This window comes from Herpailurus yagouaroundi, unplaced genomic scaffold (assembly GCF_014898765.1).
Source record: "Herpailurus yagouaroundi ecotype Mexico unplaced genomic scaffold, PumYag 28, whole genome shotgun sequence".
Classification (NCBI taxonomy): Eukaryota; Metazoa; Chordata; class Mammalia; order Carnivora; family Felidae; genus Herpailurus; species Herpailurus yagouaroundi.
The window spans coordinates 123586796-123605157 of NW_024412376.1; the positions used below are offsets into that span (position 1 = coordinate 123586796).

At 35.7% G+C, this 18362-nt stretch overlaps 1 protein-coding gene across 8 annotated transcripts in view; it reads right to left on the reverse strand.

Moving 5' to 3' along the window:
* The window catches only part of EXOC1 (exocyst complex component 1), a 62137-nt gene extending 43811 nt beyond the window's left edge, over positions 1-18326 (reverse strand). For 3 of the 8 annotated variants that reach the window (XM_040483061.1, XM_040483093.1, XM_040483082.1), the window contains exons 1-5: positions 18200-18326; positions 13397-13530; positions 7089-7219; positions 4113-4272; positions 1219-1239 (exon numbers count right to left, since the gene is read on the reverse strand). In XM_040483061.1, the coding sequence (XP_040338995.1) occupies positions 1219-1239; positions 4113-4272; positions 7089-7219; positions 13397-13520 (436 nt within the window). In that variant the 5' untranslated portion in view covers positions 13521-13530; positions 18200-18326. The other 5 variants (XM_040483112.1, XM_040483096.1, XM_040483103.1 and 2 more) reach the window with 4 other exon arrangements.
* Positions 18327-18362: the final 36 nt, after the last annotated feature.

An 18362-nucleotide genomic window follows, 5' to 3' on the forward strand; every position in this document is an offset into this window, starting at 1 on the left:
ACAAAACCAGAAACAAAACATGTGCCCAATCTATTTTTCCTATGTGAGGTGGTTGTTTCACTAATAAAACAATGATTATGAATAAAGGACACATAAAAAAGAATTTCCTTTCCTTTTTTTCCCCTGGGTAACATTTTTCTTCTCTTCTTTTTGTCCTTATTATGGTTTTTTTTTTTTTCAAATAAATTTTAATTGAAATGAAAAATGCATTCACATTCTGGGTATTGAAAATATTAACTGAATTTTCCTTTTCTTTGTTTAAAAAATTTTCATATGCACTGATAAAATTTCTAAAGATCAGGTATAAAAACATTCTCAACAAGTCTGTAGGAACAAGAGCAACAATAATATGGCTATTTGAAATTACAAAAATTTAAATGGTCTTCATGTCTTAACAAAAGACCAAGAGATGAAATGTGAGATGTCTTCTGGATAAATGTTCCAATTCAATTTTTTGACAAAATACAGTCAGCTAATGGAATTTTATGTAAAGCTTGAGGTCAGGAGAGGTAAAGTGAAAAAAAAAATTTTTTTTACTCCTTAAATAAAACTCTAAATAAAGCTACTGATTTTCATAAACTTAAAGGGACACAATTTAAATCACAACCTCTGGACACTTTAAATATTCATTATTTTGTATGAAAATGAATATTTATATTCAGCATGACTTGGCATATGTTAATTTGTTCTAGAAAAAAACAACCAATTCAAAGTAATAAATGATTTACTCCTAAGAAAATAATTTGGCAGTCTTAGATAATGTCCCAGAAAAAAAAAAGGAGGGGAATAAAACTTTTGGTACAGGCAATTACAGATTACAGTATATAAGTTCTTCAGACAGGCATCACTTAGCTCCTTGTCCTCTGAACAAGTCCATTTTAGTTCACTGTGGAAATGCTAAATTGTCATATCTGACAGTTTATTAGCCACTAGGGGGCAGGAACTGCCCAAATCATTCTGTACAGCTCCTTACACAAGTGGATATTTAAAATAAACAAATACTTTAAGTGATCATAACGGCTTCATAAGTATTTTCTCTTCCATGAAATAGTCCTTTGGAGGTCAATAATGAATCCTATCATTAATTTTATTACTATATGGATTTTGTGGTAATAAACTTGTCCCTATGCACAATTTCATAAAATATGCAAACAGTACAAAACAATGGCAAGTAGTAAAAATATATGGAATAGAATAAGAAGAAAAGGTGTTACGCACCTTCTGTAACTTTAGGCAGTTCTGGAGAGTAAAAAGGTATGAAAAAAGCAGAGGAAAGTAAGCAAAGAATATTAGCTGGGTAGAAAAGTATACAGGTTTAAAATTTTTAAATACTACCCATATTTCATTTGAACTTCTGATACCTTGAAGTTTAAAAGACAATGTCCAAATCAACTACAAAGTGAAAAGATCCATAGAAGCTAAATTTCCAGAGTTAATTCCCTCATTCTTTTTCTGATAATGACTAAAAATAAATTTATCTTTCTATTTTCTTTTTTTTAAGACATAGCACTGACTAGTCCTTGGAGAAAACTGGGAAATAGATCATTTCCTGGGAATTATTTTTAGGTCAGCTGTGACTCATGCATTTAGTCTAGTTATTTTCACTCAAGGCCCAAAAACTTTACCCAGACATTCCCTCACAATAGATTAGTGATAAAACACTGTTAGAAAAGACGAGATTAGAACAATTTTTTAAAAAACCACATGAGATATCAGTTCAAACTGGCTTTTCAGGATTCAAGTCAAAGATTTTTTTTTTAATCTGGTTATAATAATGAAAAAGAAAAAGCCAACAAAAACTTGACTCTACTTCAACTGCTAACAAAATCCTCCTCTAAAAACCTTCTGCTGAGAAGCCCCACTTACTAGCATAAACATTCAATTGTCACCAATAAAAAAAACCACTAAAGTCGACACTGCTAGAATTCACAATGAAATCTTACTTGGATGATTATTTATCTCTTAAAAGTAGATGGTGATAATTTCTTATTTGTTTTCTAATATCATGCAAAGCTTAGACACGTTTATTATTTTAACGGGAATCAACGGCTATGATTTAAAAATTCTTTAAAACATTAAAACAAGTGTGCAAACATTAATAAAAGATATTTTCTGAACTCCACTAAACCAAAGCAACAGTTAATTGGTTTACAGGAAATGATTTTCAAAATGAGATCCTTAAGGATCTTCACAGTATTCCTAAAACTGATCTGAATTAGGGATAACTTTTATAAACATGAAAATGTCTACACTGTTTTAGGCCCTAAAAAATTAAATGCCTTTCTTTTTTTTAAAAAGCTAGACACTTCGTTCTAAAAAACAGCAATATTCTTCTCACTGATTATGGTAATATTTCTTAATAAGGGAAACCAGGTAGTGTACATATTTTCCCATACCATTGCCTCAATAAAATGTATTGGTTTAAAACACATCGTAGGCAATGAATAACTTCTGGAGATACACAATAATTAAAAACAGAATAGCAATCATTCCCTCATCAAATTGTTCAACCTGAAATGGCTAAATAAATAAATAAATGCCACTCAAAACAAATTAAACCACTATTCAAGGAATGAAAAATTACCATCTATTTCTTGATGGTCATTCCCTCAACATACCCAACTGCCAAGACACTGGGGTCTAATGTTGGTGAGATGCCAGCCCTGCGGGCTCCTACACAGGGGCCCTACTGGTGGGCGTGGCACAAGACCTAACAGATGTGACTTGCCTCTGCCAGTTTCAAGCATCAAACCTGAAACCAGTAACGGGCTTACTAATTACTAAGTGTTGGGAAAGAATACAGTACTATATTTCAGAGGAAATATCCACAGTCAAACAGAAAAGGAAGAAGTAAAACAGAATAGGGAAAAGACAGAGGCAAGTGGCTAAGTAAATGAACAGTTTGAAGCATCTGAAGCTGCCGTTTTTATAGGTCAAAATGGTTGAATATTGGCTACTTCAGATGTTTCAACCAAATAGAATGAAGGTCCTATTTTAAAATGCTAATATATAGCTTAGGACAAATTTAAATATTCTTTCTAATATATATTATGCAGGACAAATCTGTTTTTTCATCAATAAAGAGGAGAAACAACTTTCACCTGCATACCGGCTGTTATTTCAACTGCTTTCTTTGAGATAAAGAATACAACACAAATTGTATCCCCAAAGCATGGAGAACCATGTTCTTACAATGTTTATGTCTTTATGAAAGAAATTTTAAAATAATAAAATCTTACTGTACACTTTTAATACGTAACAGCAGAGTTTTTGTCTTATAACACAAAATAATCCATAGTAACATCCCTGAAGAAACAATGATCAAAAATATCCTATTTAACTCATGTCTAAGAATTTTACCCTGATAATATAATAATAATAGCTACTATTTATTGAGCACTTACTATATACCTCACATTGTTCTCATCATGTTCATATGTTAAGTCACTCAGTCCTCACAACAACACTACAGGGAGGATACTATTACTATCTCTATTTCTGAGATAAAGAAAATTGAAACATAGAATAACCCAAGGTCACATAATTGGTAAGTAACAAAACCAGGATTTAAGCCCAATCAGTCTGACTCAAGTTGTGTTCTTGATTACTATACCTACACTCTGCACAGAAATACAGCTACAAGGATATTCATGTCAAAGCTGTTTAAAATAAGCAAAATTTGGAAATTTTAAAATAAATGATTAAATAAATTATGGTATATCCATGAAATGGAATACTATGGTACCACTAAAAATAATGTATTTAATAACATGAAAAATGTTCATTATAAAAAAAAAGTATGTTAGAAAACAGAATGTGAATTTCCTTGTTTTAAAAGTGTTTAAACATGCATAGAAAAAACATTAGAAGACTAACAAAACGCTAACAGCAGTTATCTCTGAGAATTAAGTTTATAAGTGATTTTTATTTAGTTAGTTTAATGTATCAATTTCTATAATGAGGAAGTATCACTTATGCAATAAGAAAAGTTACTTTTCATTTCCTTCGCAATATAAGGTAAATCAGTGTTCTAATAATTTTGAGTAATGTCAAATTATATATACACTTGTAGATATACCTGATTTTACATATACATTTTTATTTCACTTTACCTTCCAAGAGCTGTGAGCTAACATTGACAAAATCAATTTTCTTCCGGAGATATCGCTGATTCAATTTCCAAATGCATGAAATAAATGCATTCTTTTCAGCAGTGCTGCTGGCAACCCATTTATATATTTTTTCAAAATGTAAATCAAATTCAGGATTTTCCTGAAATAAAAATATACAAAAGATATTGTTTTTTGATCATATCCCTTTTTCATTATTATAAAATTGACATTCAATAAAATGAAAAGCTGAAGCTGTTCTTAAAGAAAAAAATCACCATTAAAAATCAGCCAAGTGACTTACAGAGAATGATTCAGAGAATTCAATTTATAGGAAAAACTTTGTTTACCTCCCAAAAGAAGCTGGATAAAAAAACAACACAGTGTTTTAGTAATTTCCTTCCTATGCCCCTGAAGTATATGAGTGGAAGTTTAAGATGGTAAAGCTCTGTGTCCCAGCTTCCTAGTCTATGAGGTGACAATGGTCTCCAATTTTGATGTGGTCATAATTTTTCTTTTTAAATTGCCTATGGGGTTTTAGAGTCATACCTATCCTTTGATAATGCACTATTACTCATAACTGTAATTTGACACTAAATCCTTCGTAAAGAATATATCTTCTATATACACAACATGTGAGAAAAAAATACAATCTACATCCCAGTGTGGTTTCCGAGAACAAATGAGATGAAAAGCATGGACTGATTCAGTTCTCAATTTTGAAAATAGAGAATAATTAAAGGTGCCTCAAAAATAAAAAGTTCTGGTTAGCCTGGAAGTTCTTTCGAATGACAAAGAAGCTCAACTCTTGTGAGAGAAGTGCACCATGCTCTATTTCTTAAGCCTCATTGCAGCAGTAACTTCATACCAGCCTACTATTTCTCCCTTGAATGTAGAATCACCTGTCATATAAAAGATGAAAACATATGGATGTATGCTGTTCTTCACATCCAAGGAATTAAAAAGTAGATTCAAATGTTCTTAATGTTCTATGAGAAGATAATAAAATATTCAATTAATTCAAAGTGTTATTTACGGAAGGACAAAATGTAAATAAATGCCTAAAAGGTAAGTGAAGTTATATCAGAGTTTCACTGTGAAAACTTGGGATAATTTAGGTATCAGGACTTGAGCTGGTACAACAATAGCATTATGGTATCATGGAACTACTAATTAGATCAATAAACAGAATTGGAGCATCAAAAGATAAAAAATTGGCATTTATAATGAAGAGGTAATTGCATTATTACTTATAAAAAAACCTAAGAGTATTGGCAACTAATCCAAAACTTGATGGGAAATGATCTCTTCCCTGGGAATATTTCCCATAATGCCATAAAAGAAGCTGAGTGCTCCAGTGGCAACACTCACACAAATCAATGTGTGACACTAAATGGCTAATGTTAGGCTATGTATAAAAATTTTATGTTTTATATCCATATATAGTGTACACACGCCAAGGTGCCTACATAAAATGAAAAAAAAAATCCATTAAGAAAGCGAGCAATGAGGCATCAGCTGTGAGAAAGCATTCAAATAAGCATCAGCAATGTTAGTGAATTATGCAAGTCAATGGGGTTATAAAGTGCAAAACTATTGAAGGAAAAAGCCTCTTTAATAAAGACGCATTTCTAAAAAGCCCTTACAGTATTTTCTCTTAACCAGAAACCTACCAAAAAAGTCTCTACTCTTGATCTTTTCCCATGGTAACAGAATTTATTAAAAAGTTTATTGAAGTGTTTTGGGTGCCCCTTAGGGATAAAGCAATGGCCCACTGTGCCTAAAATACTTATAGAAAGGCATTCTCTACATATGTTAGAAATCTGAATTCTGAATTGCATATTTTAGATACATGAAGCTCCCCGGAAGTTGTTTTTGCTTCATTTAAAAAGTATTTTTCACCTGACTCAACTGCCTGTCATTTTGTCCAGCTTTTAGTTCCCCAGAAGTCTGTCCCAGGATAAGGACAAAGTCAGACTTTTATTTTATTGGATTATTCTACAGAGGTAGCTTTTACGTCTCTGGACCTTTTAAAAATAAATGTGTGAGACTGGAAGGGTTAAATCAAAGGGCAACTGAAATTACATTAATGTAAGCCTTGCTATCAACCCATCACAAAACATTTCCCAGATCCCTGGAGGTGCCTTTGGTTGCAGAGGAAGATGAGGGGCAAAGTTAGAGAGGCTGAGGAGGAAGGAAAACCTAACTTAACCAGAAGAGCTCCACTTGGTTTCTTTGAAAAAAGGGTATTGCTGTGAAAAGCCTTGACTTGTCGGAAATAAATGTGGTCCTTTCACATGACTGTCACATTATTCAACTTTCTTAAAGTTTGAGTGTGGCTTAAGTGAGAAGTGTAATATTTACATTCTTATATCTTAGTCTTTAAGTTCCTTAAAATAAGGTGTTTAACTCACTATCGCTTCCTTTACTTGAGCCACAAATATGAAAACATGGTCTCAAAAGGCCAGCCTGGTTGCCTCAGATGATGATTTTACATTAATTTGTGAAGACTAAGAAAGATTCACTTTGGTTATAGTATTACACACCATTTTGAACTAAGTTTTACCAAAACAATGAAGGTTTTTAAAAACCCACTCACACGACACTTTAAAAGGTGTACTTATATATGGACTTTATACTAAATATATAATCTATATAAATCTATATAAATCTATAATCTAATCTAAATATAGAAACACCTAGTTATTTTGCTCCAGTTTACATAACTTGTGCACAAACATAATTGTAGCTCAAAAAAAGTAAAAACAATGAAACATACATACGTTTTTATTTTAGTTGCTTGAGACTGAGGTGTGGGAAATGAAAGATTTAATGATACATTTTAAACTAATTCCAGCTTAGTTGGTAGAGCAGAGGGTCACAAAACAAGAAGTGTAGGTCATCTTAGAAGACATAATACTATGTTAGAAGATGAAAGACACTTTCTGAACACAGGTCAAAGAACTAAGCAAAACGTACTTTAATAGCATCCTTGGCATCTACCACAGCAAGGTCTCGAAGGGCCCAAGCAATCTGCCTTTTGTAGAAATCTCCTTTGTCGGATTTTTTAACTTTGACCATCTTCACCTGCACGGGGCGTTCAGTTGTCACTGTTGAGTAAAACATACTTTCACTAGAAATAGTCACTCACTTATTCTTCGTCCATTCATTTACTCATTGCAAATACAGTTGTCAGGTGCCTGTACATGATACTAAACCAGTATTATATATTATGTTAAACCAGTTAGGAGTAGTATTTCCTAACACATGCTATGACTGAGGGATGCACAAAGTATCAAAGAACATCTAAATCTCAGATGACAGGGTCAGAGAGGCAGATTCCTTGAGAAGTAAAGCTTCAGACCAGTTTTGAAGGAAGAGTATGAGGTAGATAAAAAGAGTCCTAGTGGTGCCTGGGTGGCTCAGTCAGTTAAGCATCCGACACTTGATTTCGGCTCAGGTCATGATCTCACAGTTTATAAGTTCGAGTCCCACATCGGGCTCCATGCTGATAGTGCAGAGCCTGCTTGGGATTCTCTCTCTTTCTCTCTCTCTTTCTGCCCCTCCTGCACACATGTGCTCACTCTCTGTCTTTCAAAATAAATGAATAAACTTTTTAAAGAAAAAAAGCTCTAAAGAATGACTGCCATACATAAAGCCAAAGGGGCTTGAAAGAGCGTTAACACCGATTCAGAGAACAATAAGTAGTTCAGTATGGATTATACATGTAATAAAGTGGATGGAAACAAAGTTACCAAAAAAGATGAAAGTTCAGATCACAAAGGACCTTTATCTGAGGTTGTAGGGGTGCTCTTAGAGGATTTTAATTGGGGAAATGACATGCTTTAACTTGTTTCTAAAAACTACTCTAGCAGCAGAATACTGGATGGATTGGAGTGAATACCAATACATTAAAAAATTTAGATGAAGTGGTTAAATCTCTAAAAAATGTAAATTACCAAAAATGACTTAAGAATAGAAAATCTACAACCACTAAAGAAAGTGAAGTGAAAAATCTCTCCCCCAAAACTTAGTCTAACACAGTTTTACTGGTACCTTTTGCCAAGCTTTCCAAGGAAACATTCCAAATGCACATAACTATTCCACTGTACAAAAAACAAGGGAACACTCCCGACTTACCTTATGACTTTGGTTGCAAGGCCAAAGACAGTATACAAAAGAAAATTACAAGACCATGTCACTAATGAACATGGGTGAAAAATCTTATAACTACGAATGTACAAATAATTATGAATAAATACTGCATTGGCAAACTTAATTCAGGGGCATATACAAAAGATAATATTTTACCAAGTGTGAGATGTACATTTTTTCCCACATTTTAACATCTCTGAAATCAGAATATATCTTAACAATCAAAGTAATATTGCAGCATTTTTTAGTGGTGCATAAAAAAATAATATATGCTATAATAGATGGCATATAGTACATCATCACTGAGTTAGGTTACTCCAATAACTCAATTTATTATTTGAAAAACCAAGTACCATTACTCACCACACTAACAAATTAAGGAAGAAAAGTGTATGATAATCTCAATGATTTGAAAAAGCATTTGATAAAACTGAACATCCATTCATGATAAAAAATCAAAAAGAAAAAAAAGTAAGAAGTCAGGAATAGAAGGGAACTTCCCTAGTACCATCAAGGACAGCTACAAAAAACCCGCAATTATCATATATGATAATCCCTTTGAGATCACTGTATTGATGGTCCTAACCAGCAGACAAAAGTAACAAAAATAAATAAAAAATATAAAGACTATAAAGGAAGGAAGAAAATATCACTATTTACAAAGAGTGTATGGACAAATTATTAGAATTAATAAGAAAGTTTAGCAAGATTGATAGATATAGAAATCCACATAAAGAACCAATTATTTCTAGATGCTAACAATAAATGATTTTTAAAATGTATTAATGTTCAATAAAATTAAAAGCTTCTGCTCTGCAAAAGACAACATCAAGATAATTAGAAGACAAGCCACAGACTGCAAAAAAAAAAAAAAAAAAAAAAAAATTTGCCAAAGACACATCTAATAAAGGAATGTTATCCAAAATATACAAAGGTCTCTTAAAACTTGACAAGAAAACAAAACAAAACAAAAAACAGATTAAAAAATGGCCAAAGACCTTAACAGACACTTCCCCAAAGAAGATATACAGATAACTAATAAGCATATGAAAAGATACTCAACACCATATTTCATCAAGGCAATGCAAATTAAAACAACGAGGTACCACTACACACCTATTAGTATGGCCAAATTCTAGAACCTGACAACACCAAATGCTGACAAAAATGTGGAACAACTTTCAAACATTGCTGGTGGGACTGCAAAACAGTACAGCCCCTTTGGTAGAGAGTTTGGTGGTTTCTTACAGAACTAAACACATTCTTACCATATGATCTAGCAATCATACTCAAAGGAGTTGAAACCTTATGTCCATGCAAAAATCCACACATGGGTGTTTATAGTAGCTTTATTCATAATTGTCAAATTGACAGTCAAGATATCCTTCAGTAGGTGAGTAGATAAATAAACTGGTACACTCAGGAATGGAATATTATTCAGTGCTAAAAAGAAATGAGCTATCAAGCCATGAAAAGACATGGAGGAAATGTAAATGCATACTACTAAGTAAAAGAAGCCAATCTGAGCAGGCTAAATAGTATCTGATTCCAACTATATGACATTCTAGAAAAGGCAAAGCCATGCAAACAGTAAAAAGAACAGTGGTTGGAAAGGGTAGGGGCTGGGGGAGAGATGAACAGGCAGAACACACAGGATTTTTAGGGCAGTGAAAATACTCTGTGACATTACAATGGTGGATACATGCCATTATACATTTGTCCAAACCCATACAATGTACATCAAGAGTGAACCCTAAGGGAAACTATGGTCTTTGAGTGATTATAATGTGTCAATGTAGCTTCATTCTTGGTAACAAATTATTGCCAATGTTGCCAGTGCTATTGATAAAGGGGGAAGCCAAACATATGTGGGGGCAGGGGGTATAGGGAAATGTGTGTACCTCCTTCCTCAATTTTGTTGTAAACCTAAAACTGCTCTAAAAAATTAAAGTCTTAAAAATGTATTAATGATGGGGTGCTTGGGTGTCTCAGTCAGTTAAGAATCCAGACTCTTGGATTTTGGCTCAGGTCATGGCCTCGTAGTTTGGGAGGTCCAGCCCGGAGTTGGGGCTGACAGCATGGAGCCTGCTTGGGATTCTCTCACCCTCTATCTGCCTCTTCCCTGCTCATATGTGCATGCTCACTCTCTCTCTCTCTCTCAAAATAAACTTCAAAAATATATTAATGCTAATAAATTATTTATGATCGTATCAAAAAATCTAGGAATAAATACAACAGGTGAAAAACATTTAAAACTATACAACTTCTTGAAAGCCTTTTAAAACTCTAAAACTAGGGCACCTGGGTGGCTCAATCAGTTAAGCATCTCACTTCAGCTCAGGTCATGATCTTGCAGTTCGTGAGTTCGAGCCCTGCGTCAGGCTGTCAAGCTCAGAACCAGGAGCCTGCCTTAGATTCTGTGTCTCCCTCTCTCTGCCTCTCCCCTGTTTTCACTCTCTCTCCCTCTCAAAAATAAATAAACATTAAAAAAAGAATTTTTAAAACGCTAAAACTTATTGAAAGGCATTAAGAAGACCTAAATAAATGGAGAACTGCACCCTGTCCATTGACAAAATGACTCAATATTATGAAAGTGCAAGTTCTCTTCGAACTGAACAACATATTCAAAACAATTCTAATTAAAATCCCAACAAAATCTGGAACTTATCAAATTGATTCTAAAATAAGTGGAAAAATAAACAATCAAAACAAGACAAAATAAAAACCAGATATAAAAGAGAACCCAGAAATAGGCACACTCACATTCATCACTACAAACACGGACACAGTTAAATTAAAAACTAAAACATGAGGGGCAAAATTATAAAAATTTTAATTTTTTTTAATGTTTATGTTTGAGAGAGAGACAGAGTGTGAGCAGGGAGGGGCAGAGAGAGGGAGACACAGATCCAAAGCAGGATCCAGGCTCTGAGCTGTCAGTACAGAGCCCAACGCGGGGCTCGAACTCATCAACTGTGAAATCATGACCTAAGCCGAAGTCGGACGCTTAACCGACTGAGCCACCCAGGTGCCCCAAAATTATAAAAATCTTAAAATACAGTGTAGGAGAATACTTTTATTACTCCAGGGAAGTGTGTATGTATGTATGTGTATGTGTATATATATATACATATATGTATGTATATATATACATATGTATATATGTATATATATATGTATATATACACATACACATACATACGTCTATATTTTAAACACTTATATTTGAGGGGCGCTTGGGTGGCTCAGTTGGTTGAGCATCCAACTTCAGCTCAGGTCATGATCTCACAGTTTCTGGGTTCAAGCCCCATGTTGGACTCTCTGCTGACACCTCAGAGCCTGGAGCCTGCTTCGGATTTTGTGTCTCCCTCTCTCTCCCCCTTCCCCCTGCCCATGCTCTGTCTGTCTCTCTCTCTCAAAAACATTGAAAAAATTTTTAAACAAAAGCGGAAGCCATAAAGGATCAGATTGATTTGATTTTACTAAACTTACAAATTTCATTAAAAGGCATCATAAAAAGCTAATACACAAAGCACAAACTGGAATGCATATAACCAACATAAAATCAGTAAATATACAGAACTTGTACAAATTAGTAAAAGGACAACCAACACAAGAGAGAAATGAGCAAAAGGCTTTAAGACAAATTTCTAAAACAAGGAAAGTAAGTGGCCAATAAATTCATGAAAAGATTTAATTCACCAATTCATTACTAACAGGGAAATGAAATTCAAACCACAGTGAGATATTTTACACGCTTAAGTCAAAGCCAAGTTTTCGCTAGGATGTGGGGAAAGAACACAAAATACACACTGCTTGTGGGATTGAAAGCCAGTGTAACTACTTTTGAAAAAAATCTGGTAGTACAGTAGTGTTGAGCATTCACATACCTATAATCCAACAATCACACATTTAGGTATCTACCCTAGAAACTTCTTGCCTGTATACACTAAGAGACAAGGACAAAGATGCTCACAGAAGGGCTGTCTCAACAGTAAAACCTGAAAACAAACCTAATGTTCATCACTAGTAGGATGTGTAAATAAATGGTACTCTCATAGAGTAGAACACTCATAGGAGTGAAAATCAAAGAATTATGGTTATATGAAAGAACGGAAATAAAAGTCATGAACATGAACATAATGCTGCGTGGAAAAAGTCACAAAAGAATATATGCACTAGGATTCAATTCATGCAAATTTCAAAGAAACGCAAAACTAAACAATATGTTATCTGAGATTACAAACAAATACAGACAGATAGTAAAATGATAAAGAAAAGCAAGGAAAGACTAAACCAAAATTCAGGATACCAGTTACCTCTTAATAAGTGAGCAAAGGGAATGGGATTAGGAAAAGGCACACAGGGGATGCCTGGGTGGCTCAGTCGATTAAGCATTGGATTCTTAGTTTCAGCTCAGGTCATAATCTCATGGTTTCATGGGTTTGAGCCCCACATTGGGCTCTGCACTGACAGCTTGGAGCCTGCTTAGGATTCTCTCCCTCTCTCTCTCTGCCCCTCTCCAGCTCATGTGCTCTCTCTCTCTCTCTCTCTCTCAAAAAAAACCAAAAACCAAAAAACAAAAAAAAATAACTTTTTTTTTTTTTTTTTAATGGAAAGGGCACACAGGACACTTCAAAGGTAATGGTAATATTCTTCTTATACTGGGTAGTGAGCACACGTGTTCACTGTATGGCTAGTCTTCACACCTTATATATATGGCATAGATTTTTTGGTATCTACTCAATATTTAATTAAAGACAATTTTTTTTAAGTTATTTATTTATTTTGAGAGGGGAGGCAGTGAGGGGCAGCGAGGGAGGGAGGAACAGAGAGAGAGGGAGAGAGAGAATCCCAACAGGCTTGGTGCTGTCAGTGCAGAGCCCAACTCAACTCAATCTCACAAAGTGTGAGGTCATGACATGGGCCGAAATCAAGAGTCAGATGTTTAACTCACTGAACCACCCAGGCACCCCTTAATTAAACACAATTTAAAAAAATGAATTTGTTGGCCCAACAGTTTTTCCAATTATAGAAACAACGAGAATTTTAAAAACAAGGAGGAAAAGTCCCCTAGGGACTAAAACAATAAAAGAATGCCAAACAAGAGCTTTTTCTTACTAAATACCCACCTGTGGCACACAGAAAACAGTTCTTTTTCTTTTTTCCTGCTTTGCAGACATTGACAATACTCAGCAGGCGTTCATCATTTGGTGTAAAAATATCTCTTTGTAACGCATGCTTGATTGCTGTCATTTTTAATCAGCTAAAAAAATTGAGAGTATAGATATTGAGCTTATTCTCAAAATCATTGTCCTTCATTGTCCCATTTGTAATTTAAAAAATGATCTTATTTATAGCTAATAAGCATAGGAAGAATGATTTAATACATCAACATATCTATACCATAAAAATAAAAAGCTTTATGTTTGGAAAGGAAATTAGAGAACCAGTGTTATCAAACTTTAAAATCTTTAGACGTGCTTATCAAATACTATGATACAAAAAAAAATTTTTTTAAGAAAAAAACCCATGCTCAATTTTTGAATATTAATTTTCTATATAAAGAGCTCTTATAACTCAACAATAAAAAAAACAAATAACCCAATTAAAAACTGAGCAAAGGATCTGAATAGACATTTCTCCCAAGAAAATACACAAATGGCCAATAAGCACAAGAAAAGATGCTCAGCATCATTAACCACTAGGTAAATGCAAACCAAAATCAAATATGTATCTACCTACCACTTTATACCCACCAGAATGGCTAAAATTAAAAATACAAGTGTTGGTAAAGATGTGGAGAAAAAGGAACTCTCATACATTGTTGGTGATTGTAAAATGGTGCAGCCACTTTGGAAAACAGTTTGGCAGTGCCTCAAAAAGTTAAATATAAAATTACGATATGATCCAGCAATTCCACTCCTAGGTATATACTCAAGAGAACTGAAAATATACATCCACACAAAATGTTGTACATGTATGTTCATAGCAGTATTATTCACAATAGACAAAACATAGAAACAACTCAAATATCCACCAACTAATGAACTGATACAACAAAATGAATATCTACACATCGGAATGTTATTTGGTCATTAAAAAGAAATGAAATATTGATACATGCTACAACACTGATGAAACTTGAAAATATTATGCTAAGTGCAAGAAGCCAGTTAAAAGACCACATATTTTATGATTCTGTTTGCATGAAATGTTCAGAGTAGACAAACCCATAAAGACAGAATGATTTATGGTTGCTAGGGGTAGGAGCAAGGAGAAATGGGGAGTGACTGTTAACGAGAAAGGAGTTTCTTTTGGGTGATGAAAATGTTCTTGAATTAGTACTGATGGTTATATAACCTTGTGAATATACTAAAAACTACTGAATTATATGCTTAGGTGGGTAAATTTTATGGCATATGAATTATATCTCAATAAAGCTATCATAAAGAAATAGGTTTCCACTTACCTTTTTCTCACTTAACTCAATGCCTTTTTTCAAATATCAACTTAAGTTAGATATTTTTAAAAATGTCTTTTCAACTTTATTTTGAAATATATATATTTGTGTATATATTACTATTTCCAATGTAAATGTGTAATACTTCATACAGGTAAGCGTGCTTAGGAAATTAACTTCTAACACCCTTTATATGGGAAAACGAAGAAATTATGAGTTTGAAATAAATGACACAGAATGAATTTTTACAATATGATGCCATTTTTGGAAACTAGGTTATCACCTATACTTTACTCAATCTGTGAAACTTCGATCTCTGCTCCAACTCAGAAAATTGCTTTTGCCACAAAAAATCACAGTTTCCAACTTTCATTCCTTTTTCACCTCATCTTAGCCTCTAGTCTTCTGACCTACCTCTCCTTCCTGTTATCATCTACCTGGCCTCTCCGAGCTTAATTTCTTTTCCACTTAGCCTGCAGGTAGCATTCACCCACAGTGTCTCCTTCAATTATCTTATTCTGTGGACTTGTTCACCATGTTTTATCAATTTCCATGAACTGTATTTTTCTCCACTTCTCATGGGATACCATATACCACACAAGAAGGCCATATGTCCATGTTCACTGCATTCATTACAAGTATCTAAATCCAGTGAAAGCTAGACTTTCAGTGTTGCCCCGCAATCCTTTAACACTTCCTTTGAGGACCCCTTCCTACTCCCCATCAGTGTGCTGCAAATCTTTATTCACCTTCTTCAATTCCCAACTCTACTGTCAGCCTCCACCCTCTCTGCAAATGATGTCACCATCTACCCTGCAGAGGCTATAGAAGCCAATTTTCCCCAATTGTTTTCTTCTCCATCTCATTACATCTTCACCCATCCTAACCTCTATTCCACCTATTGCAAAAAATTTGTGTCCATGTTACTAATCACTTAATATGTTCTAGGGCCTAGACACTGCATTAAAAGCTCTACTCCACCTGATGTCCAAGATACACTGCATAACGGCCACTTTACATTTCTATCTCTGGGCTTTGTTCATGCAATTTCCTTTTCCTGGTATTCTTTTCCCCCTAAATATTCCAGCCCATTCTTCCAAGATCCTGCTAAAATGTCACCTCTTCTGTGAAATAATCACACATACAAGAAGAATAATTCCTTTTATATTTCTCAAACACTTCCCCTCTACTCAGCTAACATAGCACTTACAAACCATAATTTCTAGTTAGTTGAATTCTCTCCCACATTAAAGGTAGCTCTTTGTAGGAAAAGATCATGCCTTATTCATCTGTGTATTCCTAGAACTTGGCAAAAACCTAGCAGGCATTTCAAAATTAAGCAAAATGATAGCACCAAATAACATGACAACTATAGTTTTCCTAAGATTTCCCTTTCCAACTCACATTTGTAAGCAAATGTCCAGGTTCAAAATCTGTCATATTTGATTATCCTCCTCCATTGTCAGCACAAAATCTGCTGCCACGTTCTGCTGATTTCTCATCTATATATAATTTACCCTTCCTTTCTGTTCCCACTGCTAACACACTAATCCAGGTTCACATCAACCAAGTCCAAAGGTTATCTCTTTGGAAGCTTCCACAATCTCCAAACCCTTGATAAACAAATAATATTAAAACATAGCTTTCATCACAACATGCCACTGCTCAACATTTTCCTAAGGTTCCCATATACAAATCTTCCACTCCAAGCCCTCTGCTCAGTGCAGTCTTTAAATCTTTGCTTAGGTGCTTTTTCATGCAGGGAATATCATCTAACCAAACCCTAATTACACTTCATGGTTTACATGAAATTGATTCAATAAACATCTTAATCCAAATTGATCTCTTCTTGGGGCGCCTGGGTGGCGCAGTCGGTTAAGCGTCCGACTTCAGCCAGGTCACGATCTCATGGTCCGTGAATTCGAGCCCCGCGTCGGGCTCTGGGCTGATGGCTCAGAGCCTGCAGCCTGTTTCCGATTCTGTGTCTCCCTCTCTCTCTGCCCCTCCCCCGTTCGTGCTCTGTCTCTCTCTGTTCCAAAAATAAATAAATAAACGTTGAAAAAAAACAAACAAACTGATCTCTTCTTTCAATTGCTAAGGAACTTCCCTATTTACTAAACAATCAGGCACTTGCAGTCCAATTGGTCCATGAGATCATAAGCTTAGAGATCTCTAGAACTCTCTTGAAAGAGAGAGGAAGAGGTGCTCCAGCAAGGTTCTGTGTTCTTTCTTACGTAGTCAGCAAGTACCTCTTGAGATAACCTGAACTGAATAATAAAAACTGGTCAAATGAGTGGCTGATAGTGGCCAACGTTTACCACACCATCCCTCTTTGGACAAAATCAACAACTGAGTGTAAGGTAAGTGTAAAGCAAGAGAGGACTGGCTATACCTCATAAAGGAGCTAGGCATAATGAAAAGCACTATGGCACCCTTATTTATTCAGCAAATACTGATGCCTACTAAGGGCAATGCACTGTTCCAGGTTAGAAGCGAGTATGACAGACAAGTTCACCAAGACAAGAACAGCCGTGCCTTCGTGGCATTTACATCCTAAGGGTCGAGTCTTTAGAGTATTTTCGTGTAAGTCAGGGAATAAATCACTAGAAATCCTCTAAAGCTATTTTCCGGGTTTAAGAATCCACGTCTCAGGGCACCTGGGTGGCTCAGTCAGTTGAGCTTCTGACTCCAGCTCAGGTCATGATCTCACGGCTAGAGGGTTCAAGCTCTGCATCGGGCTCTGTGCTGACAGCTCCGAGCCTGGAGCCTGCTGCTTCTGATTCTATGTCTCACTCTCTCTCTCTGCCCCTCCCCTGCTCACGCTGTCTCTGTCTCTCAAAAATAAATAAATGTAAAAAAAAAAAAAATTAAAAAAAAAAAAATCCACGTCTGACCACGTTCCAGAAGCAGTCAGCCACTGCTTACTGTGTTGGTTTTTGTTTCCTTAAACTCAGTTGGACCATTACACAGCGTGACAAAGAGTTTGTCATTGTGAGTGCCCGCGTGGGTTACGCCCCGTACGCTATCGAGACAACATAGCAAACGGAGGCACTGTCATCCAGAAAACTGTGCATAGAGACAGGGGAATGCGCCTTAAAGATTTAGAAGAAATGTGTATTTGGACAAAGAAGGCACTGTTACGCCCTCCTCTCCTGGTCCACGTCAAAACACAAACGATCACGGCAGTTTTGCACAAATGAAATCTGGTTCTTATGGATGAAACCAGGAAGGGATGTGTGAGGATTGCGGTTAGCCCGCAGGGCAGCAGGGAGCTGGTGGATGCTCCTAGCGGGCTTTGCGCCTTACCCAGACACGGGGCGAAAGGGAGGCCAGACAGAGGAGTGAGAGGTACCCGACCCCGGACGCGGAGCCAACAGATGGGCTGAAACGCTGCCTCAGACCTTGGCGCCCGCCTGTCTGCTAGTCTCTCCGCGCCGATGGAACTACTGGGCAGCCGCGGCCCAGGGCTTACCACAAGGCTGGACCGGGCCCGGCTGTGCCGAGGCGGGTCCTCCAAGACGGAGACAGGACAGGGCCCCGACGGCCACCGCTACTAGGATGAGCCCGTCAATTTAGCCGTGACCAGGGAGCTGCCGTTCCGCCACCACTTCCCACTTCCGGGCACGTGACAAACC